The sequence below is a fragment of the Zonotrichia leucophrys genome, chromosome 20 (genome assembly GCF_028769735.1).
Source record: "Zonotrichia leucophrys gambelii isolate GWCS_2022_RI chromosome 20, RI_Zleu_2.0, whole genome shotgun sequence".
NCBI classification, from domain to species: domain Eukaryota; kingdom Metazoa; phylum Chordata; class Aves; order Passeriformes; family Passerellidae; genus Zonotrichia; species Zonotrichia leucophrys.
In genome coordinates, this window is record NC_088189.1 from 2,204,850 (window position 1) to 2,232,557 (window position 27,708).

Genomic DNA, 27,708 nt, shown 5'->3' on the forward strand with positions numbered 1-27,708 from the left:
CACAGTTTTTATTTATTTATTCAGCAGCACAAAGGCAGAGCTGCTGCATGAAGGGGGGGACACAGCTTGTGATCACAGGCACCAGAGGATTCAGGGTTCAGCAGCAGCTTGGAACCAAACCAGGTGGTAAAATGCGAGCTCCTCATTAGGAATTATTACCTCTCTCCACACTGAAAATAATTACATTTATTATTTAGTAGCATTAATATGCTAACAAATATTAACATATTAATGCTAGCAACCCTAGGACAGGATGACTTCAGCAGCAGTTTGTAACCAAAGCCAGGTGGTAAAATGTGAGCTCCTCACTAGGAATTATTACCTCTCTCCACACTGAAAATAATTACATTTATTATTTAGTAGCATTAATATGCTAATATTTGTTAGCATATTAATGCTGGCAAACCTTAGGACAGGGTGGCTTTAATGACAAGGAGATATTTACTCACCTTGGCCAGAGAGGACAGTCGGAACCCTCTGGCCACCTCCTTCCCAGCTTTTTCATTCAGGTGGTTCCCCATGGCTAAAATGTACTCCAGGACAGCCACAAACTTGGGGCTGGACTGCAGCTGCTTGCTGGCTTGGATGTTCTGGGTGATCAGCTGGAACACACAGAGCTCCCTCAGCCAGGCTGAAAACGGGGATGAACCCGTGGGTTCTGCCCTTCCCTCCCTGCCCCAATCCCCCAGGGATTTTCTGCAGGGCCAAACCCCCCAGGACAGAGCTGGGCTGGCACAGCCCCACCAAAAGGATCCCCATCCTCCCTGGCTGCCAAAGCAGCCCTGCCACAACAACCATGCACAAAAAGGGCTCTGCCCAAATTTCAGGGGAAGCCGAGCCTGGAGCTCCATCCCTCACCTCCCTCCCTTCCATTTGCACCAGCTCCGTGCTCTTATCAGAATTCTCAGCACAGTTTCCCCACAAGGAAGAATAATAATAATAATTTCCTGTGCTCAAACTCAGTATAATTCAGTTTTCCCAGGGAAAAGCCACCTCCCTTCTAGGGGTTAAAGCATAGAAGGGGATTTTGTTTTGAGTTTAAAAATCTGTATTTTTTAGCACCACACCTCTTTTCATCAGTCACCAACACAGAAATTTAAAAACAGGGAGAGGGTGAAGCACTTGGGTGCACTGAAAGCTGTTGCTAAAGCATTTAAAGCCCAGCTCAGGGCCAGAGGGTGCCGAAAGCCAAAATTCACATTGTCCCTTAGGATTTCAGGTGTATATTCTGGCTTTAAAAATACGTGCTAGCATGAATAAGAGCACACTTAGCCACTAATTAGCTCTTCAGTGAACATTAAATATCCATCAAAGCAAACAGTGCGTGGAATAACTTCAAAAATTCAATACTGGGCTTCAGTGGAGGACAGCAAAGGTGCAGGGTCAGGAATGTCTGCGCCTCCCCTGTGCTTTCCATCTGCCCCTCTCCTGAGCTCCCCTCACTGCTGCTGTGCTTTCAATCACAGACAGCCAAAGGACGACAACTTGGTCTCACAGAAATTCTACATTTTGTTTTCATCCCCGTGCAGAACGAGGGCAAAACCTCTGAAACGTTTTGGTGGTGTGGAAATGCTTGTTGTGAATGAAAGCATGGACAGAACCCGGCAGGTAAGGCAGGGTTTGGAGCAGCAGGGTCCATCGTGAGGCTGGCACTGGTTTGTCTGGGTCATACTGGGGAAAGGCAGAGAGGGGCTGGAGCTCTGGCTCCCAAAAATCCCAGCCCAGAGCTGTGATCCTCAGGGGGAGCAGCTCCTCCAGTCTGCAGGAAATAATAAATCTCTGGGAGATTTGTCAAATTAAATTCCTCCTTGCCTTAGACTGGTTCTTTCAGCTCATGGGGCCAGAACCTCCCCATGAAGGGAATTGAATTTTAATGGTGAAATTCATTTCTGGCTTATCCAAAGAAGGAGGAAAGTTTATTAACTCCAGATAAAATGTTGAAAATCTTTTCCTGTTCTTTTCTCTCTCTCTTTGTGGAAGTCTATTTTCTACTGCCATGCCCATTGTCCTGAACCTTGGTGGAATAAGGATGATATTAAACACATAAGTGGAAAAAAAACCCCAAAAATAATCCTCCCAAACTAGAGAGCCTTGAAATCTGCACTGAGGTGATTTGGGCCTCCCTTATCAAGCTGCCAGGATCACAAACACCCCAGGACAGGCCCTGTACTCACAGGCTCCAGGTCTCTGATGCTCTCGGGCAGCTCACGGACGCTGAGCAGCAGATCCAGCCTCTGGCCCAGCTGGGGGATTTTACACATCTGCACACAATTGAGCAGAACCAGCACAAAAACTCACATTCATACCAAAAACATGCAAATTCCTTTCATTATTTACTGAGCAATTCAGCTGTGCCAATGTTTGCCTAATTTCTGTGCTCATTTATTAATTTTATTCTGGGCCTTGACTCTGTGGATACACTCTGGCACAAACCTGCAGATTCGCTGTGTGCTCCTGGGCAGACATGATTAAAATCCATTGCAATCCTTTCCTGTGAGCAAAAATCATTAAATACCTATAATTTTATAGATTATGGCTTCTAGATTTTGGGAATCTAGATCTGGGTCAGGATAAATACTCTGTAGGAAGAGGAGGGAGTGTGACTTGGAGACACAAAGGGATCCATAGTTCTCTTTTTGTTATCCCAGGTCTTCATCAGAATAATCCTTTTATACTGATTCTGGGCGACATTGTAAATTTAAATGCTAAACAACAGCTTCTTGCAGTGGTTTCAGCTTGGAGAGTGCCCTAAAAATAGGATGTGGTGTCTTTTAATATAGAAACTCCTCACCTCCAACATGAACTGGTCAACCACGTGCAGCTCTGAGCACGTCCCCTTGAAGGACAGGTACCTCTCTGCATCTTTGGGTGTGGGCAAGTATCTGTAAGGAGAAAATTAAAATTAAGGATCCTCTTCATTCTGTATTCTGATAAAATAATTCTGCCATTCCTTGCCCTGGAATCGCCTGCATTTTGTGTGGTTTGTGTGTTTCATATTTACTGCTTGTCCTTTGGAGGCATTGGAACCACCTGGGAGATGGGAAGCAAAAGCAAAAGTGATCTGCAGATAGCTCTGGATATCTGGAAATTATTCCATGTAGATAAAGCTTGAAAACAGCCAGAATGCCCACCTGCAGATATTCAGAGGCTTTAAAATGACAGAATAATTTAGAAAAGGTGAAACCATGAGACAGAGGAGTTCAGGCCCTGATTTCCAAAGAGGTTGGACCCTTTCTTATCTCCGTTAATTCATAAATCACAGAATATCCTGGTCTGAAAAGACCCACAGGATCATCTCTGTTATCAAAGATATTATCACAGAATCACAGAATATCCAGGGCTGGAAGGCCCACAAGGATCAACTCTGTTAATTCATAATCACAGAATATTCTGGGCTAAAAGGAACCCACAAGGACCATCTCTGTTATCACAGAATATCCTGGGCTGGAAGGGACCCACAAGGACCATCTCTGTTAATTCATAATCTCAGAATATTCTGGGCTGGAAGTGCCCACAAAGATCATCTTTGTTATCAAAGAATATCCTGGGCTGGAAAGACCCACAAGGATCATCTTTGTTATCAAAGAATAACTGAATTATTACTGGGCTGGAAGGGACCTACAAGGATCATCTCTGTTATCTCACAATCTCAGAATATTCTGGGCTGGAAGGACTCACAAGGATCATCTCTGTTATCAAAGAATAACTGAATTATTACTGGGCTGGAAGAACCTACAAGGATCATCTCCGTTATCACAGAATCACAGAATATTCTGGGCTAAAAGGGACCCACAAGGATCATCTCTGTTAATTCATAATCTCAAAATATTCTGGGCTGGAAAGACCCACAAGGATCATCTTGGTTAATTCATAATCACAGAATATTCTGGGCTAAAAGGGACCCACAGGATCATTTCTGTTATCAAAGATGTTATCACAGAATCACAGAATATTCTGGGCTGGAAAGACCCACCGGGATCATCTCTGTTATCACAGAATCACAGAATATCCAGGGCTGGAAGGCCCACAAGGATCAACTCTGCTAATTCATAATCACAGAATATTCTGGGCTAAAAGGGACCCACAAGGACCATCTCTGTTATCACAGAATATCCTGGGCTGGAAGGGACCTACAAGGATCATCTCTGTTATCTCATAATCACAGAATATTGTGGGCTGGAAGGACCCACAAAGATCATCTCTGTTATCAAAGAATATCCTGGGCTGGAAAGACCCACAAGGATCATCTCTGTTATCAAAGAATAACTGAATTATTACTGGGCTGGAAGAACCTACAAGGATCATCTCTGTTATCTCATAATCTCAGAATATTCTGGGCTGGAAAGACTCACAAGGATCATCTCTGTTATCAAAGAATAACTGAATTATTACTGGGCTGGAAAGGGACCTACAAGGATCATCTCTGTTAATTCATAATCTCAAAATATTCTGGGCTGGAAGGACCCACAGGATCATCTCTGTTATCAGAGAATATTCTGGGCTGGAAGGACCCACAAAGATCATCTTGGTTAATTCATAATCACAGAATATTCTGGGCTAAAAGAGACCCACAGGATCATTTCTGTTATCAAAGATGTTATCACAGAATCACAGAATATCCAGGGCTGGAAGGCCCACAAGGATCAACTCTTAATTCATAATCACAGAATATTCTGGGCTAAAAGGGACCCACAAGGACCATCTCTGTTATCACAGAATATCCTGGGCTGGAAGGACCCACAAGGATCATCTCTGTTATCTCATAATCTCAGAATATTCTGGGCTAAAAGGGACCCACAAAGATCATCTTTGTTATCAAAGAATATCCTGGGCTGGAAAGACTCACAAGGATCATCTTTGTTATCAAAGAATAACTGAATTATTACTGGGCTGGAAAGGGACCTACAAGGATCATCTCTGTTATCTCACAACTCAGAATATTCTGGGCTGAAGGACCCACAAGATCATCTTTGTTTTTCAAGATACTGAATATTCTGGGCTGGAAAGGGACCTACAAGGATCATCTCGTTACACAGAATCACAGAATATTCTGGGCTGAAAAGACCCACAGGATCATTTCTGTTATCAAGATGTTATCAAGAATCACAGTTCTGGGCTGGAAAGGGACCTACAAGGATCATCTCCGTTATCACAGAATATTCTGGGCTAAAAGAGACCCACAGGATCATTTCTGTTATCAAAGATGTTATCACAGAATCACAGAATATTCTGGGCTGGAAAGACCCACCAGGATCATCTCTGTTATCATCTCTGTTATCACAGAATCACAGAATATTCTGGGCAGAAAGGACCCACAAGGACCATCCTGTCCCTCCTGGCCCTGCACAGCCACCCCAACCACCCCAGCCTGGGGTTAGCAGAATTAAATCAAAAACCTTGATTTTTACAGGGTTTTTCATTGCTGAAGCAGCGACAGCACAAAGCACAGACCCACAGCTTCCCCACAGGGTCACAGAACATCCTCCAGGGCCACAGAATTTGAGAAGATTGATGTTTTCAGATATGCCTCCTCTTGGAAAAAACAAGCACATCTTCCTTCGGAGATGTGCCTGCCTGTGTGAGCCACCACAGGGGGAATTCAGAGCTTTTCTTCAGAAAAACCAAACCCATGGCACAGCTCTGCATGTGAGCAGTGTAAAAATGCTGAAATAAGTATTCAGGTCTCCTCTCTCTTCTTTCTCTTAAAACAAACTTCTAAATTTGCAGCAGGAGTGATTAAACATTCATGGGCAGAGCTACACATTTCCAGTAAAAATCAGGGAATTTAGTCAAAGATGGAGAAAAGCAAGTATTTTAGCATGTTAAGCACAGGACAAACACCAAGATTTATTTTACTGTTGTCAATAATTAATATGACATTTCAATTGTAAAATTGCTGGGGGTTTGAATGAACTCTAGTTTGTAGCAGATGAAAATGTAATCCTTTCAGCCCACTTTACCATCAAGGAAAAAAATGAATTTTCATTCAAAAACAAGTTAGCTGTTGGCAAATGAAAGGGTGTTTACTCATCATTAAAAATAGTTTGAGCTTTTAAGCAAATTCATAGAACATATTTTAAAAGGTGACAGAAAACATCTTCATTTAATCACAAGTCTGATACCCCATAAAATTCTTTAGCTGCATTATGCATAGAAAATGGAAATAACAGATTATCTGGAAGGTTTAAAGCTTAAAGCATTAAACAATGGGAGCCATGAGAAAGGAGGCACAAAACCACGTGCATGCATTCCATAAATATCTTTGTACGTGAATGCAGCTCTAATGGAATTTGCACAATGAAAAGGATTCCCATTTCTCTGGAAAAAAAAAAAAATTAAGTTTAGAGAGACATGGAGTGCTTTGCTGGTAAGACATGAGGATAAAGAATCATCCAGAGGTGGAGAGGTTTCTGTATCAAATTCATTCTTGAAATTCCCAATGATATCCCACCACTTCCATTGGATGCACGAGCAGGACACACTGCCTTGAAAATGGAATTTTGGCTTTAAGTATTTTTCACTCTCCAACAGTAGGATTTTGACAACTTTAAGTATTTTTTTCCTCTGCCTCAGGTTTAACTTTTATATTTTCACATTCTGTGCTGCTTTAGTGTGTGGGTCTGGGCTCACATCAGGGATGCTGAGCTCTGTGCACAGAGCAGGGAGACAAAGCAATTCCTGCTCCAGCTGGGCACCAAGGACAAATGACCCAAATCTCAGCCCAGAGCACAAACCCCGTGGGCTGGAGAGAGAAAAACAAGGATGGGACTGGATGGGCTAAAGCTGGGATGGGACAATGAACTGCAAGGTGCAAATGGAGCAGAACTGATCCCAGGGACAGAGCCCGTGCCCCTCGTGCATTTTGGGGCCATTTTGGTTCATCTTGGGTGCAGCCCTGGCTGGGCTCTGGTGCTGCCCAAGGTGCATCCATGGAGGAGATGCTTTGGATAAATCCCTGCTTTATTCTGTAGCTCTGTCCGGTTTCTGCTCTACCTCAGCCTCTCAAGGCATCACTCCAATAAAAGGATTTTGACATCCTTAAGTATTTTTCACTCTCCAGTGGTAGGATTTCGACACTGTGCCCTGGCTCAGACATCCTGACAGGTACAATTTGCACTGAGAGCAATTTTCCAGCCCTGTCCTGTCCTGTTTGGACTCTGTCCTGCCCACAGGTTCCCAATGAACTGGAGGCCACAGTTCCCAGAGGTGGAATTTGCCCTGGGACACCAGAACTGAGTGGGAGCTCTCCACAAGTGCTGAGTGCCCTCCTTGTGCTGTGCCAGCCCACCACAGAGCCTGGTGCCAGGGAAACCTGGGGTGGTGATGCTCCAGGAGCATTCCTGCTCCTGCCACTCCCCAGTGCCTTGGGAATAATCCAAGATCTCATTTTGAGACAAATCCCAACTTTACACTCAAAACTCATGGGGTGGAAAAAAATTCAGTTTCCTTTCAATGCAAGATTCATCGATTTTGGCAGTAAACAACAATCCCAGGGACAGAACCCTTGAAGGCAGATAGCATGGTTTGAATCCTTGAAATTATACAGCACAGAGCAAGACAACAATCGATATCCCTTACACATTCCACTGCTGGGAATATTCCCTCAGCACTATTGCCATCAAAGAAAGACTTCAAGGAAAAAAAAATATGATATTTCAAGCTTCATTGCCATCATTATTATTATTATTATTATTGTCTGATGGCAAAGAGCCCAGGGGCCATAAATCAGTGATGCCACAGCAGTTTCAGCAGCCTGGAGATCCTGGACTGAGCCTGCAGTGCCAGGACTGAATCCTGAGTGTGATAATTCACTGTGGGGAGTTTTGGAAGGAATTTGAGATGGGACTTTGGAGTTGATTTTTGATGATGCTGTTTATTTTTCTTATTTTCTACTCAGGTAGGAAGGGTGAGTTCAGCTCACATTGCCAAGGGATGGCTCAGAAGGTCACAATGCCCTTAGTTACAGGACCCTTAGTTACAAGGAGTTTCACACCAAGCTTCTGCAGGTAAAAATGTTTATTAAAATGGCCCAAGTATCACATGGGGATCTGGAACAGATCCCACTCCAGGATCCCACTTCTTTCCTTTCTTTCTACATCTCAAACTATCCAAAAAGATAAATTCCAGTGAATTTCACACACCAATCGTTTGCTTGCACTGAAATCTGTCCAGCTACAGAAATCTCCACTCTGCTTCAAATCCCAATCCCTGCCACACAAATATTCCCAATATCCCACAAACCTCCTTTAACTCTTGTCTGCCTTCCCCCTCTCCAAACCAACTTTCCAAACTTCCCTTCATTTGCAGAATATTCTGCCTTCTCCAAAAGGCCCCAAACCCAGACAATTTCCCCCAAAATTACCTTCTCAGTGCTGTAATCTGCTCATCTGTGAGCCCCCCACTCTCCTCGTGGATGATGAAGAGTTTGTCCTTCAGCTCGCTTGGTTTTACACGGAAACTTTTAAGGAAAATGTCTGGAGAAAAAGGATTCTGGGGTTAATTGGAAGGAAATGCTGAAGGGAAGGGAAATCACTGAAGTATCTTACCTATACTTAGCAGAATTAAAAAAAGAAAGAAAAAAAAAACCCAAAAAACCAGAATATAAAATATTTAGCAGCTGCTATTATACGGCAAAATCTCAGTCTTCATATTTTCTTTAAATTTACAGAGCAGTCATCACGAAAAAACAAATCTCAGGATGATTTTCTTGTCTCTTACTGATACCTGCTCCCTGTGTGGCAGGAATTTCTTTTTTCAACAATAATCCACTAAAGAACTTAATTTTAATTTATATTTTCTCCTGGCCTTGAATTTAGTATGGAAATGTCTCAGAATTCTCATTTTCCTCTGGTGTTCCACTCAAAATCTCCAGAATTTTGAACCTACTGGCATTTTCAAGCTTCATGGTTTTATTCATTAATTTAAGGACTGTGGTTTGCAGCACTTGCAGGAAGATTAATCAGAATTCTCAGGATCAAATTAACTTTTGATCTGAGTACTGTCCATTATAATAAGGATATGCCAAAACTCTCACTGATGAGGATAAGATTAAGAAAGGGATGTAGAACATCTCTGTGAAAAACGCTGCGAGAGGAACAGGATCAAAAGGAGGAATTGTGCTATTTGCAAAGCAAAAGAAAGACATTTCCTCAAAGAAACTGCAATAATTTAGTAGATAAAAGTGCTATTACAAGATTCTTTTATCTGCAACAGCACTTTGCCATCACTCTTCCTTTTAACCCTTCAAATTGTTAGTCAAGGGATGCAACAATTCTGAGTTATCTCCATTTACATGTCCCAATTAAAACTTTACATGCTCTCCAAAATACATTATTTTTCTTATTCATATTAATCAAGATGAAATCATTAAAACTTCAGAATTGACTGCCCCAAATTCTTTACACATGTAACCATCTTAAAGCATCTCCAGGTTATAGAAATTTTTAGGAGAGGCATCTTTGTAGCAGAAACCAGAGTGCTCTTTGAAGAACAATTACTGCTGCTCCTTTAACATCCACCACTTCTCATCAAGGGAATGAAAGAGCTTTACAATATCCTGTTAGGGGTGGGCGTTGAGCTGCCTCATTAGCTCTGAAAGGCTGTTCCAGGTCAGGCTTTGGGTGGAATCTCACCTGAAGGAGGAGAGCAACGGGTTGTGCCCAGGAACAGGATGCTGAGCTCTCGGACTGGGAAAAGCCAAGAATTCCTGCCTGGAGCTGCCCCAAAGGCTCCTCACCCAAACCCAGCCCCTGCACGGGATCCTTGACCCCAGTGCAGCTCAGCACTGCAGGTTCTGCCGCCCAGCCTGCTCCTGGGGGCTTTGCAGTATTGAAGATGGAGGGAGAAGACCTATCCTTGTTGATCAGCATCGACTCCGTTTATTCACTCCATCAATCACTTTTTATAACCGTGTTAATTAAGTTCATGCATATTGCAAACCCGAGCTCACAATAGGTCAGAGATAACAAACCAACTCCTCCTTATGTTTCCAATACCAAGATTTGGGTTCTCAAAATTATTTTTGCTTTCCCAAAACAGCCAAAGATAGAATATCTACTTGTTATGAGAAAGCTGCCTGAGAACTCTGGTATGCAAGGTTCTCAAGGTCTTCATGTTTGTCACATTTACTTGTAATTAAAAACAACCTGAGAACTTCTGCTGTTTACAGAAACAGGCTGTGAGAACCTGTCCCCCACAGCTGCCTTCCAAGCCATTTCTGAAAAAATCTCCAACATTGCAGCCCATTACATTGGAAAAGCCTTTGCAGTCAGAGGCTTAAATTGACACCACAGGTGTTGAGGATGGCTTCACACATCTGCCCCAAGACAGCAGCTCACAGCTTGTCACAGACATCTTTTATGAAAAATCTTTTCTTTAGGATTTTTCCTCCTGAGAAGCTGAGAGGAATTAGGAACAAAATGTGAACATTGATTATCTGCTGCTGTGGAATGCAACAGGTGCATCTGTGATTGGTCTTGTGTGGTTTTTTCTAATTAATGGCCAATCACAGTCAGCTGGCTCGGACAGAGAGCCGAGACACAAACCTTTGTTAGCATTCTTTGCTATTCTATTCTTCGCTGGCCTTCTGATGAAACCTTTTCTTCTATTCTTTTAGTACAGTTTTAATATAATATATATAATAAAAGAATAAATCAGCCTTCTGAAACATGGAGACAGCTCCTCATCTCTTCCCTCAACCCAAAACCCCTGTGAACACGGTCACACCAGCTCAGTGGCACAGCCAGGTTTGGATTAAAAAATCAGCTTGGGGGTTTATCTCTACAGCACAAGAGCCCCTTTGGAGCAGCTGAGCCCTGGGGTCTTGTACGAAGAGAGAAGCACTGAATGAAAAGAGGATTTCCACCCAGCCTCAATCACTGCCCGTGAGCGGCAGAAAGCACAAACAGCAAATGCAGGCAGGGCTCAGCCCAGCTCCCAGAGAGAGCTCACAGCCCCTGCTGTGGATCCACTCACTGAAGTTGTGTGCAACTTTTCTGTCCAGCAGGATGTGCTGGTTCACCGGAGGCTCGCTGCCCAGAAGCACCGCTGTGTCCTGGATCTGGAACTGCTCACACAGCCTGCACACGTCGATTTTCCTCTTGCACGGGTCACACGATGCCCAGACAGATTTTTGGATCTAAAAATACAGGAGGGACACAGGGTAAGCAGCAAGCCAGGAGAACAGAGGATCTTTGTTCCGGGCATCCAGGTCATTTTGTGGCACAGCTGCATTCCTGTAACTCCCCGTGTCACATGGCCACAATATTTAGGTTTTTTCCCTTTAACAGCTGCCTGTCCCTATAGGACATGAAAGAACACAAGCACACACTGCTGTTCTCAAGGTGAAGAAAAAAGGGAAGTTTATTTTCTGACTCCAACATTTATAGTTTTCCAAAAGTGACCGTTAGATTGGAGGGTGACAGTGCCACCTCTCCAATGACACCGGACAGACCAACAGCCTATCAGATTTCTCTTCTTCTATAAAAGAATGCAAAACAATGAGTTATTTACAGAAAGCGTGTGAGAAAGTTGGCTACAGGAATGTCAACATCAGAAGGCTGAGAAAATCTTAAAAAACCAGGGCGACAGGTTTAAAAAACTGGTTTAAAAAACCAGCTGCCCTCAGTTTCATCCTCACCTTGTCCCCAGGAACGAGGTCCCAGTGGAAGGCCTTGGTTCTCTTGGCTGCTGGAGGGGCACTGCAGGGCTGTGGCAGGGCAGGTGGGGCTGGTGGCACCTGAGCCCTGCCCAGGGCAGGTGGCAGCGCTGCTGCAGGGGCTGCCTGTCCCTCTGCAGGCTTGCTCGGGCTGCTCCTTGCAGAATCCCCACCAAAACGGGCGCTCTCCTCTCTCTGCTCGCTCAGAGGCACCGCGAACTCCTCGTAGTCAGCCTCGGGGATGCTGCATCCCGCAGAGCCCTCCGGGGGCAGGGCGGCAGCGCCGCCGGGCTGGCAGTGCCGCTCCAGCAGCGACAGCCACTCCCGGAGCAGCCGGCCGGCCACATCGGGGCTGCGGCTCTGCACGCTCGGCGGGACCCGCAGCCTGCAACGGGAAATCATCCAGAAACAGCGGCAGGAGTAAAAAATCACCCAGAAACAGCGGCAGGAGTGAGCAGCATCCTGCCCAGCACAGGGTAATAATCCAGGTGATTCTGGTGGCCTCATTCCTCCAGGAATATTCTTTTACTCTGCTGCCTGAGCCTGCGTGCAGCACCTCTGTAGAGGATTCACAGCAACCTCCATGGCAGGGAGGAATGATGAGGAGGGCTCCATCGGTATCAGAAAGCTAATTAATTACTTTATTATACTGCATTATTCTATATTATACTACACTACATGTAAACTGAATTTGCACAAGCACTCAACTCCACTGCCCAGAATCTTGTGGCTGTCTGCTGACCAACAGTCTGGAGATGAGCTTGGCCCTGACAGGCCAAGGAAACAAAACCCCATCACTCTGAGTGAGCAATCTCCACATTGCATTCTATGTTGGCACCAACACAGGAGCAGCAATATATACCCAATATTATATTTTATATATATAATCATATAAATATATGTATTACCAAATATGAGTATATATAAGAATTATATATATAAGTATATACTTTATATAAGTATATATATATTATATAAGTATATATATATTTATAAGTATATATTTTATATAAGTATATATAAGTATATATATGAGTATATATAAGAATTATACTATATTATTCTATATTATATTACACTATATCTAAACTATATTTTATTATATTATATATATAATACTATTATAATATAATATAATATAATATAATATAATATAATATAATATAATATAATATATAATACTATACATGTAATATATTATAATACTATTATATTATATATAATAGATACTATATATAATAATACCATAATTACATAGTATATATAATACTATATAAAAATAAGAATTATATGTATAATACCATATAAATATAAATATAAATATAAATATAAATATAAATATAAATAAATATATATAATATATATAATAAATATATATATATATTAATTTATATATATAAATATAAATATAAATAAATATATATATAAAATACATATATGTGTTACCAAATATGAGATAAGAATTATACTATAGTATTCTATATTATATCACACTACATCTAAACTGAATCTACTCAACCCAACCAGATCTCATGACTGTCTCCTTACTGACAGGACACAGCTGGCAGAGATTGCTCAAAGAAACAAAACCCCATCACTCTGGGTGAACAACCTCCATGTTGCATTCTACTTTGGCGCAAACAATGAAATTAAAATTGCTTTTTTCTTTCTCTGAGGTTCCTCTCTGCGATTCCCGGCAAACATCCATGGGAAGCGGCGCCCTGCTTTTCTCCGTGGAGAGCCCTGCAGCCCCAGCTGTGCTTTGCCAGATGTTTAATGAGCAGTTGTACTCACAGGTAGCGGCGGTGCCCGGTTTGCAGGGAGAAGGAGCTGCCGGCGCTGTCCCGGCCGAGCGCCAGGCTCCCGGCTGCCAGGGCAATGGTGGCTGCAGGGCTCCTGTGCCCCAGGCTGTACAGGGTCAGCTCTCCCTCCCGCAGCTCTGCCAGGCACCTGGGGGACAGGGGATGCACACACGGCTCATTGGTGTGCCCTTCACACAGCCCACGGCGATAAATCTCCACGTTCTTACAGCATCCTCCATGGAACAGTCACAAATATCAACAGCAGAGCGTCAAATCTGTGAGCTGCTCTTATCTGAGAGTTGCTTGCTTTCATCTGACACCAAACAAAGTGTGGCATAAAATCTGAACAGCCTGCCATGCCCAGTGAGAGCTAGAATTAAATCTGACCATCAATTCAGAATGACCCAAGTCCTGTTAATTTTTCAGCCATGCTCTGTCCCTCCCTCTCCATTTACTCCTTTTGTTTATTTGGGGTAGTGGATCTTTGGGACTCTGAGCTTTACAGGAATCCACCTGTGACTGAGCAGTGCTTAAGGCTCCAGGGTTTGTGTGTCTCACAGATTTCACTCCACCAAGCTACGAACAAATCACCAGATTCAGTTCCCCATCATCCAGCCCAATCTCCCTCTCCTGAAAATCCTGTTACTCCATGGCAGCTCACCCTGGAATTTCTCATTCCCAGGGAGGAATGGGTTAAAATATTCTGCTCATTAGAGCTTCCAGCAGCAGTGACTCTGCCAAAATTTGGGGAAAAGCTCTTTAAATTATAATTAATCCTGGAATAAATGGCCTGAGCACACAGAGCTTCCATTCCAGCAGAGTCCTGTGCTTCAGCCTCTCCTCTGGAATTCTGCCCTGCTCTTTCCAAAGAGTTTGGGCTTTACTGTGGGTTTATTCTTATTTAACATTTTGCCTTCTCCTTTTTTCTGCAGGGTTTCTGTCTTTCTTTATCATTCTGGCAGTTCTACAAAACTCCTCCCTCTCTCTTCCAGGTGTGGCTGGTTGATTAAGGTGTTCTGTGAAGAATTTAAGTAAATATAGCTGCTCCAGAACAAATTGAACATAAAATAAAAATTGCATCAATTCCCATACAAGCAGTCAAAGCGATAAGAATTGTTTAATGGAGCTGGCAGTGCCATTGATCTCTCCTTTCTTCCAGCAGGGACTTATGGTTTAATCAGATCCCCAGGTGCTCCCACCATCACTTACCAAAAAAAAGAGAAAAAAGGAGGAAGAGAGAGGATTAATATCAAGAAGAAAACAACAAGGGGTTTGAAGATAAATAGAAATCCATTTTTGTTTGTTAACAAACCTGTTCAGTGTTGCAAGGTAACAAATCCTGGACCCACTGGAGGATAGTGTTTACAACACATACACTGGCAGCCTTTTAAAAGCAATTAAAATAAACTTCTGTGAAGTGTGAAGTCTTTTGAGATAATTATCCAGTGCAGATAATTACAATGTGAAATTTTTTTCATTAGCTAGACAGAATTTTTTTCTCTCTCTTTCCTTTGATGTTTTAAGAAATTTCCAGGTGTTTTAGGAGCTGTCTGAGGTTTGTTTGCAGAATGGGAGCAAACCATGGAAAACCACTGGGTTACTGAGAATGGAGGGAAAAGTCATGAGAGAAACAAAGTCCCAGCATCAAATTTGTTCTGAGCACCATCACCATTAGAGATTTGTGCTGCCAATGCTCCCAGCAGGCTCCAGATCACAACTTTGGTTTTTTGGGTACCACTCCTGCCCTGACAGGTCATTGCAGTGCTTCCATCTCATGCAGACTGGGCATCTACCTTTGCATTTAAAAAACAACTAAATAATAAAGTTCTTATCAGCACATTCAAATCTAAATGCGTCTATCAGAAGTTTTAAGGAAAGCCAGAGCTCATACTTCACCCATTCAGTGGAGGTTAAGGTGTTCTCCTGCAAATCCAGCAGCCCTTCATGGATCACATCACATTCTGCAGCTCTCCCAGGCCAGGACTCCACAGGTCTCTTGTAAGAATTGCTCTGAATAACTCTGCTCAGCAGGTAGATTATCTAGATAATGAGTGGCAGCAGAGAAAAAAATATTTTCCACACTAATTCCCTTGAATAAGACATCAATAGCTGGATTTTACAAGCACAAAGCCACAGTCACATGGGTAAAGTAAATCAACATAAAATAATCCAGGTCTTTCTATAATGCAAAACTCTTTAACTGCAATTTTGTTTTATGCCCACAATTCTAAACCTGTCAGTCCAAGGAGAATATAAATTTACTCTGAAGGGGTTACTGTAAACCAGAAGTTTTAAATTCACATACAAAGCAGTCCAGGACAAAGTTTCTGTTCAGCTCAGTTCAAGCCCAAGCAGCACTCAATTGATTCAGCTGAAAATCTCAGACAATGCTCAAAGATGAACCACTGGGTCTTTTCTCAGCATGAGGACAATCCTCATTCATCCTCAAAATCGGGCATTTTATGAAATGTGTTATCCAGAGAACAAAAAGTGCTTGGGAAGCTGCAATGAGGACTGAGCTGAGCACACCCCCAGCTCTGTTTGCCTGTCCCAGCACTCCAGAGCAGTTCCCCCCACGCTGTGGCTGCAGAGCTGCCCCCGCTGTCCCAGCTCACCTGAGCTGGCTCTGCAGCCCCTCTGACCCCAGAGCCCCCAGGCCAGGCTGCACCCGAGCCACCCTGCTGCTGTTCTGTGTCCCACCACAACAAACCCACCCTCCTGCCCTGCCTCTGCTCCCTGTCCCACAGAACAAATCCACCCGTCCTGCACTGCCTGCAGCACTCAAAGTGACCCCGTGGCAGAGAGGAATGATGAGGAGTACTCCATTGGTATCAGAAAGCTAATTAATTACTTTATTATACTGCATTATTCTATATTATATTACACTACATCTAAACTGACTCTGAACAAGCACTCAACTCCACTGCCCAGAATCTTGTGGCTGCCTGCTGACCCACAGTCTGGAGATGGGCTTGGCCCTGACAGGCCAAGGAAACAAAACCCCATCACTCTGGGTAAACAATCTCCATATTGCATTCTATTTTTGCACACACACAGGAGCAGCAATATATACTTTATATTATATTATATTATATTATATTATATTATATTATATTATATTATATTATATTATATTATATTATATTATATTATATTATATTATATCATATCATATAATATCATATCATACTATATCATATTATATAATATTATATATATTAACAAATATGAGATAATAATTGTTTTTTCTTTCTAGAAAAGAAATATATATTATATATTATATATTATATATTATATATTATATATTATATATTATATATTATATGTTATATGTTATATGTTATATGTTATATGTTATATGTTATATGTTATATAATATTATTATGACATATATTATATATTATATATATTATATCTTATTTACATATTATTATAATATATACCTATATATATATTACCAAATATTAGATTAAAATTGTTTTCTTTCTAGAAAAGAAATATTATATATATTATTATAACATATATTATGTATTATATCTATTATTATTTTGTCTATCATATACTGTTATATATTATATATAAAAGTTTTATTTGTTATTATATATAAAATATAATTTTATATATTATTATAATATATTACATATAATATAATATTTTTTATATATATATATGGGATTGTAATTGTTTTTTTCTTTCTCTGAGGTTCCTCACTGCGATTCCCAGCAAATATCCCAAATATCCTTGGGAAGCTGAGCCTTGCTTTTCTCTGTGAATAGAACTGCAGCCCTGCCTGCCTGCCCAGTGCCTGCTGGGCGCCTCCATGCCCGCTGTTATTCCCATCAGCGCTGTCCCAAACCCCAGCCCACCTTCCTCTTGTCCTCCAGGGACACAGCCTCCAGCTCGTAGTGCTGCCTGCCGTGGAACAGGATGCTGAAACGCCTCCTCTCCGAGTCCTCGCAGCCCCTCACTTGGGAGAAAGGGAACTGCTTCCTGATAGTGCCCTTCTCGATGTTGAAAATGGTCCTGCTGCTGAAATCCAGCTGCAAGAGGAAATTCCGCATCACCCGAGAACATCTTTGTTGAAAGGCAAAGGCAGAATCCCAATTTTGTTTAGATAAAAGAGCGGAATAAATATAATTGAAAAATTACATTCCACCATCAAGATATTGCCCAATGTTTGTTTTAGTGACAAAAAACCCCAGATATTCCTTGTAAGCTGTGTTTCCACACATCTCTTTTGATGAATATGCATCAATTTATCACCCTGGAATATTATTTCTTTTTAAATTCTCCTTGTCTCAAAAGCCAGTGCTGAAACTTCCCCTTCAGCCCCAACTAACAGCAGAACCAATCATCCATTTCCTCACTCCTTCAGCCTCTGAAATGCAGTTCTAAGTTAAAAGTTAAAACTTGTACACACCACACCTGTGGCCTTTCCCTCTGTCCTGTTTATAGCAGGGAACCTGCAAAGCAGAACCTTTCTCAAGATTATCTCTGACTTTTGAAGGCTGCTGGTAATTAGAGAACTGAAATTAAACTAATCCAGATTCCCAGACTGATAACTTCCACATCTGCTACACGTCTCTCCATTTTTCCACTATATGTCTAAAGAAATCATCTTTTCATTCCAAAAAATGGTGGATAATGCTGGAAAAATTATATTTTGTACAGTTAAGGTGTAGTAAATAAAATCCACCCTGTAGCATGCATGATTTGGACTTGTTCATTAACAAATGCTGTCCAAACTACAAGAAGTTTTAGTGAAATCCAGGAAAAAAATACATGAAACTTTTGTCCCTGACTTCATGAAAGCAGGAAATCACCATCAGGTGGCGTTGCCAGAAGTTTTGCTATATTTTTATAAACTGCACCAAATTTTTAGGGTTACCTGCAGAATCCGTTTCTGCCAGCGGTAGTGTTTGTATTTGTAGATAATGAAGTTAAATTGGGACCCAGTTAACAAATCCTGGGGATCCTGGAAAACAGAACAGAAATCAGCAACACATCCCACGCTGGGATAACGTTTGGCCACCCAAATCCTGCTGTGCTCAGGTGAAATCTCTGTGAGCAGAAACAGCCCTGGAGCCCTGCAGGAGAATTCCACGTGGAGATAGAAGAAAATCCCTCCTGACTTTTGTTAATCACCTTAATGAAGGTGGAGAGGGACATAATTCCCAAAGGAAGGGACAGGGCACAGGGAATGGATTCACACTGACAGGGAGCGAGTTTTGTTGAATTTTGGGGAGGAATTCTTTGCTCTGAGGGTGGAGGAGAGAAGCCTTGCAGGGCCTGGAGGAGCTGCAGGAAGGATGGAGAGGGGATTTACAGGGGATGGAGGGACAGCACACGGGGAATGGCTTCACACTGAAGTTGAGGAGGGTTGGATGGGATATTGGGAGGAATTCCTCCTGAGAGGGCGGGCACAGGGTGCCCAGAGCAGCTGTGGCTGCCCCTGGATCCCTGGAAATGCTCCAGGCCAGGCTGGACAGGGCTTGGGACAGTGGGAGGTGCAGGGAGGTGGAACAGGACGAGCTTTAAGGTCCCTTCCAACCCAAACCAGAATGGAATTCTGCAATTCTGGGATTCTGCCCCACATTTATTAATGCAGAATTTGTTGCTACCCTTGGAATAACAACCCTTGTGTGGGTCTGAGCTCCCCAGTCCAGCATTTCCATGGAGCAGCCACCACACAGGGCACGGGCAGCACAGCCTGCTGTACCTGCCCTGCTGGGTGGGTGTCACAGACATTTCTTCATAGAAATCCTTTCTTTGGGATTTCTCCTTCTTCTGGGAAGCAAAGGGCCCCAGAAGAAGAATGTAAACAATTGTTATCAGCTGTTGTGAAATGTAGCAGGTGTCCCTGTGATTGGCTCATCTTCTTTGTGTACCATTAAAGGCCAATCACAGGAGCAGCTCAGGGACAGATTCCCTGGGCAAAGAACTTTGTTATTCATTCCTTCTATTCTATTGTTAGCATAGCTGCTCTCTGCAACCTCTCTTTTTCTTCCTTTTAGTATAGTTATAATGTATTATATATCCTATATCAATAAATCAGCCTTTTGATCAAGAAACAAGATTCTCGTCCTTCTCTCACCACAGTGACCGTCTAAGGTCGCTGTAATAGGTGGGACCTGGGCTCTTTGTGACCCCAAACCAGGATTGTGTCCCTGAGAGCAATGCACACACCTCCTCACTCAGCAGGGCTCTCCAGAACACCTGAACACATCTCCAGACACATCAAAGCAGCAGCCTCACCTTTTCAGCACACCCCTCCTTCTGTGCCAAATGCAGAGCTCCCTCAATGCTCACTTCTTTGTTTTTCACCATGTTCATGATTTTGAGGATTTTTTCCTGGCTTAACTGGGGAAAGAAAAAAATAAATAAAGTCAATCAAATGTTTTTAGAGCCTGGTTTTTCATCAGGCTGTGAGGATACAGAGTGCTCATGACACAGTCACAGCAGCTGCCATAAAATTACAATTTCACTCATATTTTATATTCTACTGACAGCCTGCCCAGCAAATATAATCTCCCTTTGAAACCTGGTCAAAGTCCACAAGACATCAAATATACAGGGGCTTTTACAAGTTGAGGAGATGCGGTGGTAATATCTGGAGATAGAACTGCCAGGGGGAAACCCTTTTGAGTTAGAAACCCTGGCAAGAAGTGCAAACATCAATTTTGCATGGCAGCCTGCCTCATCCTGAGTGCAAAGCCCTGCACACAGGACAACATGAAAGAAAAACCAGGAGCATTTGAAATGTTCAGGGTGAAGAGGGGGCAAACTGCTGTTGGTGCCGGGAGCTGCAGCTGCTGCAGGGACTCAGTGAAGCACATGAACAGCCAGAGTTCCACTTCCCCTTTTTCTCCCCCCAAAACAGGAGCTTGAGCTGCCAATGAGCTCACACAGGAGTTTGTGTCACTGCTGAGTGCAGCAAGGCAGTGCCAGGGGTTTGGGGGCGGAAAAACCAACCCTGCTTTGAGCCAGAGCCTGTGTGACAGCCACTCCTCAGCAGAGACAGAGCTTGGAGGAGCCTGGAGGTTTGACCAGCACAGCTCAGGAAATTGGAAAATTTTTATCCAGACTCCAAGATCCAAGTGGTTCCCTGTGCCCTGAGAATGACTTCACAACCTGGAGAGATTCCAGGGGTTTCCAAAGGTTCTTCCCAAACTCTCCAGGTGGACAAGGCTGTGCAGGAGCAAGGGAAGGGCAGGAGGGTTGGGAAGGGGTCAGGAGGGTTGGGAAGGGGCCAGGAGGGTTGGGAGGGAGGCAAAATTCCTCTATTACAAAGCAGGCACATTAAGGAAATACACGAGATTGTGTTAATAATGCCCTCACTTACCTGCCAGGCTACAGCAGCTTGTTTAAACCAGATTAAATTGTCATCACCCTCCCCAAACTCAGCGCAGCCACACAAGTGCTTTGAAAGAATTCACAATTGAAGGAAGAGCCTGGGGCTCCAGACATTCTCTGGAAGGAGAGGTGAGGTTTTTATGTTTTGGGCCTGATATTAAATGTGTTTAGTGGGGAGAGAGGAGATTTCTGCCCTGCCATGGCCCCTGCCGGGCCTTCCTGCCTCTCCCATTTACCCAAAAGGACCCATAGAGGGTTTGCATGTAGAAATATCACTGGGAAAAATCCCAGATCTGCCAAGACTCCATGAAGGAAAATGATGTGGTTAAAGCCACATCATCCAAGCGGTTCCTGATCAGGAGCACCCAGCACGTGGGGCCCTGCTCAGGGGTGAAACACCAGATGTGCTCCTCTGGCTGCTCTCTCTGCACCCCACTGCCCCAGAGGGTCACAGGCTGGCTCTGGCTCCTGGGCACCCCCTGAGCTCTCTGGGCTTCTCCAAGGGAAAATCCAACCCTGCAGACCTGCCCTGCCACCAGAGAAATCAGAGCCACTTGTGGCTTTTTGTTCTCGTTCCTCTGATCCCACCCTGTGACCGTGTCCACAGGGGTCTTATGCTGAGGGAAGAGGTGAGGATCTGACCCCATGTTTCAGAAGGCTGATTTATTATTTTATGATATATATTACATTAAAACTATACTAAAAGAATAGAAGAAAAGGTTTCACCAGAAGGCTGGCTAAGCTAAAAATAGAAAGGAAAGAAAGAATGATGGCAAAGGTTTGTGGGTTGGCTCTCTCTGAGCCAGCTGACTGTGACTGGCCATTAATTAGAAACAACCATAAATCTGGCAAAACAGAAACAACAGGCATAAATCTGACTGAAGTGCACCCTGCCTGCACGCTGAATGTGCCACTTACGTGATTTTCAGACAACAGACACAATCTGTATTCCCTTAAAGCTCCAGCTTGGTGTTATCAACCTCCCTATCCTAATTTATTCACTTTCACCAGGTTTGAACTCGGCCCAAAATGTTCTGAGTGCTCCCAAGCATTTCCAGGGCAGTGGTTTTCCCCTAGGACTGGGGTATCTCCAGTTTCAATTTCCATGAAACCTCAAACCAGGTGACTGATGTGGCATTTTTATGTGGCAATGCCACCTCCTGTAGCCTAGAGACAGACTGATATTATTTGTCAAACAGAGCTGCTATTCATCAAATAAATTATCCATCTGTAATAATGTTTTGCATTATTTTTGCAGATCCATATGTGGCTGAATAGCATCTGTCAATATTTATTCAAAAAGGAAAGTATTCATCAAGCAGGAGCTTGATTTCCTTGAAAATATTGGAAATTCTGCCACTTCCAGGAGGAGCCCAAAGATATTTTATTGTAATTTATTTCTCACTGGTATAAAGGCATGGAGTGATTGATTGTAACATGAAAATGTCCAAGAACAGTTCTCAAAACCATGAAGATATAAACTGGTGCCCAGTGATGCGTCCATAGCACAAAACCAACAGTTTTAACTATTTTCAATATTGAAAATATCACCAAACTGAGGAATCTCAAAGCCTTAATGTTTCTTAAAATTCTCTCTGAAAAAATGACACTTTCTGGGTCTCACACTTCAGGTTTTCCCTCAGTCACCACCATGGAGCCTCCTGCTCCATCAGCCCTGAGAGCTCACCAGGAAATGACACTTGGGAAGTAATTTCACTGTGAAAATTCAGGATAAACTGAGTGTTTGCACAGGAGACTGCTGTAGTTTTGTGCTATTTGAACACTGTGATCTGCTGAAGGACTGGAGATTATTTTTATTAAATTTGCAGGTTTTGATGGGCAGCCGGAAAGAACTGCGAGGGGGATTCAAATTCCAAACAGCCTTGACAAACGAGAGCAGCAATAATCTATAATTCAGCAAGCAGAAAAAGGGAAAAAAAAACCCTGGCTGTTCAGCAGGAGCTGCCAGCTTCACAAGCACTGGCTGAAAACCACATTTTTTGCAGAAAAAGCCCAGAAGTTGGAGCAGCTTGCAAAGTGACAGCAGCTCCCACCATGGTGCTGCTGCAATAAAAGGAAATTTCCCTCGGGGAGATCCCAGACAGCAGCAAAACACTGAAATCAGAGAGCTGAGCACTGACAGGGGATCCTGCTGGAATAGGGGGGAGATTTCCGTGCCTCCAGAAAAGAGATGGATGGGTCCAGATCGGGATAATGAGAGTAAAAATGGAAAAAATGGGATTTCCAAGGGAAGGATTGGGATTTCACAGCCTGGGGAAGGCACAGGGTCATAAAGAGCTGCTGCCAAAAGGGAAGAGCAGGAGGATCCCTCTGGGGTGGGGTAAGGAGAAATAGGAGAGAAAATTACAGCAAGAGAGAGAAATTCCAGCAAGAGAGAGAAATTACAACAAGAGAGAAATTCCAGCAAAAGAGAGAAATTACAGCAAAAGAGTGAAAATACATTACAGCAAAAGAGAGAAATTACAGCAAGAGAGAGAAATTACAGCAAAATAGTGAAAATACATTACAGCAAAAGAGAGAAATTACAGCAAAAGAGGTTCTGCTGAGATGTTTGGGAAATATAAGGATAACACTGAGCCATCCAAGGAAAATGATGGAGTTTCCCACCACTACACATCCTTAAGAAGAATTAAACAAATTGAACAATTAAATTATTCTTAAGAAGAATTAAGCTTTGGCCTACATCTAACCTTGTTTTGCACTTTAATTGCAAAGAACTGAAGGCTCAGTTTTCCCAGGGGAAAGGAGCAGGCAGAGATTAAAAAATGTTGGAAAATTCCACCCAACCTGAGAGCTTTTATTTCCAAGGCAGAGATATTTCCTGGAAATCTCCATTGCTGCTTTATCAGAGCCAGCCTCAGCATCACCACAGCCTGTGGCCTGAATATTTTAAATTAGACTTGATTTCAGAACAATCCTTCAGTGTGAAACACCCAGCAGTTTCCTGGTGTGCTGAGGGACAGTTTAAATGCTCTGCTATAAAATGGACCGAAATAGAATAAAGGAGCTGCTCATACAGGAGCATTTCAGTTTGCTACTGAAATAATAACATTCTGTGCCTTTAGTGATGGTAATTAAAATAATCCACAGTGATAAGAAGTATCAAGGATTATCATATTTGTGAGAATCAGGTTAATTTTGTGACGAAACAAAGATTGCTGGGCTACTTACCAGCCACATCTAATTTTTTTGGAGAAGAACATTCATCCTTCTGCTCACAGTCTCACCTTGTGCCCCTCATGTCTTGTAAAAGAAAGATTAATTCTGGCCTGCTGAAATTGCTAAATGCTGAACAAGAGGTTTCATCTGCTGCAGGTTTATAAAATCACATTAACAGCTGCTCAGCAAGAGGGATGGGGTGTGACAGAGAGAAAGCAGCTCTGATTTCATGCACGTTTCACTGAGGGGCTCCACCAGTTCCCTGTTAATTAGCTGGAACATTTAATGAACAAACCCTTCATTATGTTCTAATCAGAACATGGACTGAGAGCTTGCAAAAAAACCCAAAAAACCCCAAAAAAAACAAACCAAAAAAAAAAAAAAATAAAACCCCAACAAGCATCCATCTGTTGATGTATCATTTCTGACCTGGTTTTTCCTGGGTTGTTGATAAATCATCCTAGAAAAATATTGAGGTGAATTTCTCCTTGTCCATCTCCTCCTAAACTCTGACAGATTCAGCAGGATGTGATCCTTGTCTCTATAGATGGTTTTGTTCTGTTCCCAATACTTTAAAAATACACTATTAATAATTTAAAAATACACAATTTTTCCAAACAGGCAGATTCCTCAGGATCAGCTACCTGGACATCTATTTAAGCTGGGTCTTAATGTCAGAAAATAATTTCTGTTCAAAAAAAGGTTTGGGGATATTCATTGTGCTCCCAGGAGTATGAATATTGGGAAATGAATATTGGGAATATTTATTCTGCCACTTCCTGAAGGAGCTGGAGGAAAAAAATAAAATTAATATATAAATAATATTAAAATAATAAAATATAATAAAATATCCCGAAGATATTTTATTGCATTTTATTTCTTACTGGTATATGAAAATATATTTTATTGTAATTTATTTCTTACTGGTAAAGAAATAAATTAAAATAAAATATATTTTCTTGGAAATAAAAGTGGTAAAGGTATGGAGAGATTGATTGTAACAACATCAAAATCCCAAAGAAATTTGGGCAATACTGAGAATGGAACAAGGAGCTCCAAATGGCTCAGGAGCAGGAAATTTAACTTTGGGTCTATCACACCTCAGGATGTGCTTCAGCCCCGTCCCTCAGGCCACCAGAGCTGCTGCCAAGGCTGGCTGCACCTTCATGAATACACAGATCAGAAAATATGGAAAATATTCAAATAGAGTTGATCCCTTGGTAAGTATACCGTGAAAATCCACCTTAAGCTACCTTCGAAAAGACCAGGGAAATAAAAAAAAAAAAAAATAGGGAAAAAATCAATCATCTAAGAGAGGTGGCCTTTAAGAAAAAGTCTAATGAAAATTGTAGGGGAAATCCATGGGGATAAAACACTTTAAAGCAGTTGATTAAATAAAGCAGGGTGGGAAAGCACGAGGGCCTGACCTTGCACCGTGATCTGAGCAGCTCTCAGATGAAAAAGCCCCAGCAAGACATAAAGTCTGCTTTTCAGAGGAGCTCACAAGAAGTTCAAATCTCGATTTCTCAGGCACAGTTTGTGTTTTTTGTGGGTATTTTGGAGCTCCCACAGGCTGGGCTGTGCGTGTGCTTTCCTGGCGGTGGCACTCGGTGACAAGTGGCACCACCTGGCCGCGGTTTCCTGTTTGCTCTGGCTCGGCCAGGCCCTCTGTGGCACCAAACATTTGATTATTTCCACATCTCTGCTGCCCCTGAGCCCCCAGCATTGCAAAGGTGAGAGGTTCCTGAGCTGTCTGTGTGTCTGTCTGTGCCAGGGCAGCAGGGACAGGGAAACCCTGCCAGGCTGGGGCTGTGCCCTCCCCACCCCAACAGCTGCCCCAAAGCACCTCAGCATCTCCTGCAGCAGCGCCAGGTGCACTTCATGGCTCTTCAGGTGCAGCAATTGATGTGTGCCAGCTCAATAATTCCGTGTTTGGATCCTCCCATCCCTGCCCCTGCCCTTCTGATTTTCCCCTCTGCCTCTGCTTGGAGGAGGAGAACTTTCAAAGTGTGCAAGAGCAGCCCCTGCCCTTTTCTTTCCCCTGTGACAAACAAAAAGGCCAGACATGGGGGTTGTTTTCCTCCTCCTGTTTGTGGGATTGCTCTGGGGTTTGCCAGAGCCTGGACTAGCAAATCTCTCACATTTGGGGAGCCAAGCAAGCAGGGCTGGATCCTCCCCAGCCCTCAGCCCTGGCCGGCCAGGGGAGCTCAGAGCCTGCACACAGCACAACCCTCCTTTTCCCTGAGTCCTCTTTTCCCTAATTGCTCTTTTGCCTGACTGCTCCTTCCTTGATTCCTCTATTCCCTGACTGTTCTTTTCCCTGATTCCTCTTTTTCCTGACTGGTCTTTTCCTTAATTGCTCTTTTCCCTGATTGCTCTTTTTCCTTGATTCCTCTTTTTCCTGATTCCTCTTTTCCCTAATTCCTTTTTTCCCTGATTCCTATTTTTCCTGACTGCTCTTTTCCCTAATTGCTCTTTTTCCAGATTCCTCTTTTCCCTGATTCCTCTTTTCCCTTATTCCTTTTTTCCCTGACTGCTCTTTTCCCTGGTTCCTCTTTTCCCTGATTTCTCTTTTCCCTGATTCCTCTTTTCCCTCTGCCAATCCCACCATCTGTCCCAGGAGCTCCCCACAACTCAGTTCTCCAGGCATTTTGAAACAAATTTTGGAACAAGCAGGATGCTCCAAGCCTCTGTGTGTGGCAGGCACTCAGACAAACCCACAGTGCTGCAGGCTGATGTACATTCAATCCTGGCACATCAATCACCTCAGATTCCAGTGGGATTATCAAAAGGCTGCTTTTGCCTGTAATATAAAGCACTTTTTTTCTCCCCTCCAATTACCTTATGGAAATTTTTAGCACAGATAATATAAAGTGTTAATAAATCCTCTCTAGCATGGCAGGAGAAAGACTGATCTCCTCTCCTTGTATCAGGGAAACTTTGCACATCTCAACTTTCTCGAGAATAAAGCACGGGAAAATGCTGTCTCCTGCCCACCTTCTGCAAACACTCTGTGATATATCAGAGCAGGCTGAGCTCACATCACATAATAGCCCATTACACCAAGCCCTGCTGCAAATCCCCTGCCAACAGAGCACCAAGTCCTCCCCAGCTCCTGCTAAACCATCTCGGCTCTGCACAGCCAGCAGCACTTCCACACCAGCCACAACACTTCGTGCTTTACCTGTGAAAAAGTGTCTGCTGTTCTGGTATTATCCATGCCTGGGGAAATTCTATTTGTTTCATCAGTATCCCACAGGGTGCCAAGGAGCAGTTTATTCATGAATCACACCTGCTCCTCCTCAGCATGCTGCTCCTCTCTCTCTCTGCCTCTCTCTCTTATGAAATCTTGCAGCCAATGGCTTTTATTAAGTGTTACTTCCTTTTATGCTCAGAACTGAAAGAAACAATAATGGTGCTTGGCTTCCTCATGGCAGCTCTGTGGAAAGACCAAAAATAATGTAGAAGCTGTTTGTTTGCTTTTCCTGAACTGATATTTATGTTACAGTGCCTTCCTGAAATCACTGAGCCCTCAATACTGCAATGATGATTTATTACTATTTATTAGGATTGATTACACTGCATCTGTCTGAACACCCAACATATGTCAGTTCCCACATAAATTCCATGTAAATGTGAGGAAGTTTGCCTGAGGAGCTCCAAAAACAATGCTGAACATTCCCAGCGGTGTTTTTATGCACAGCAGCAATTTTAACA

General features: G+C 42.9%; 1 protein-coding gene across 1 annotated transcript in view; it reads right to left on the reverse strand.

The window, feature by feature from the left end:
* LOC135456242 (formin-F-like) overlaps positions 1–27,240 on the reverse strand; it is a 36,174-nt gene extending 8,934 nt beyond the window's left edge. Inside the window, exons 1-12 of the mRNA XM_064729989.1 lie at positions 27,176–27,240; positions 19,714–19,818; positions 18,347–18,433; positions 17,325–17,498; positions 15,350–15,498; positions 13,451–13,606; positions 11,639–12,041; positions 10,975–11,137; positions 8,363–8,474; positions 2,792–2,882; positions 2,175–2,261; positions 450–602 (exon numbers count right to left, since the gene is read on the reverse strand). Of these exons, the coding sequence (XP_064586059.1) occupies positions 450–602; positions 2,175–2,261; positions 2,792–2,882; positions 8,363–8,474; positions 10,975–11,137; positions 11,639–12,041; positions 13,451–13,606; positions 15,350–15,498; positions 17,325–17,498; positions 18,347–18,433; positions 19,714–19,818; positions 27,176–27,211 (1,716 nt within the window). The 5' untranslated portion in view covers positions 27,212–27,240. The remainder of the gene's footprint in view (positions 1–449; positions 603–2,174; positions 2,262–2,791; positions 2,883–8,362; positions 8,475–10,974; positions 11,138–11,638; positions 12,042–13,450; positions 13,607–15,349; positions 15,499–17,324; positions 17,499–18,346; positions 18,434–19,713; positions 19,819–27,175) is intronic.
* Between the last annotated feature and the right edge of the window lie 468 nt (positions 27,241–27,708).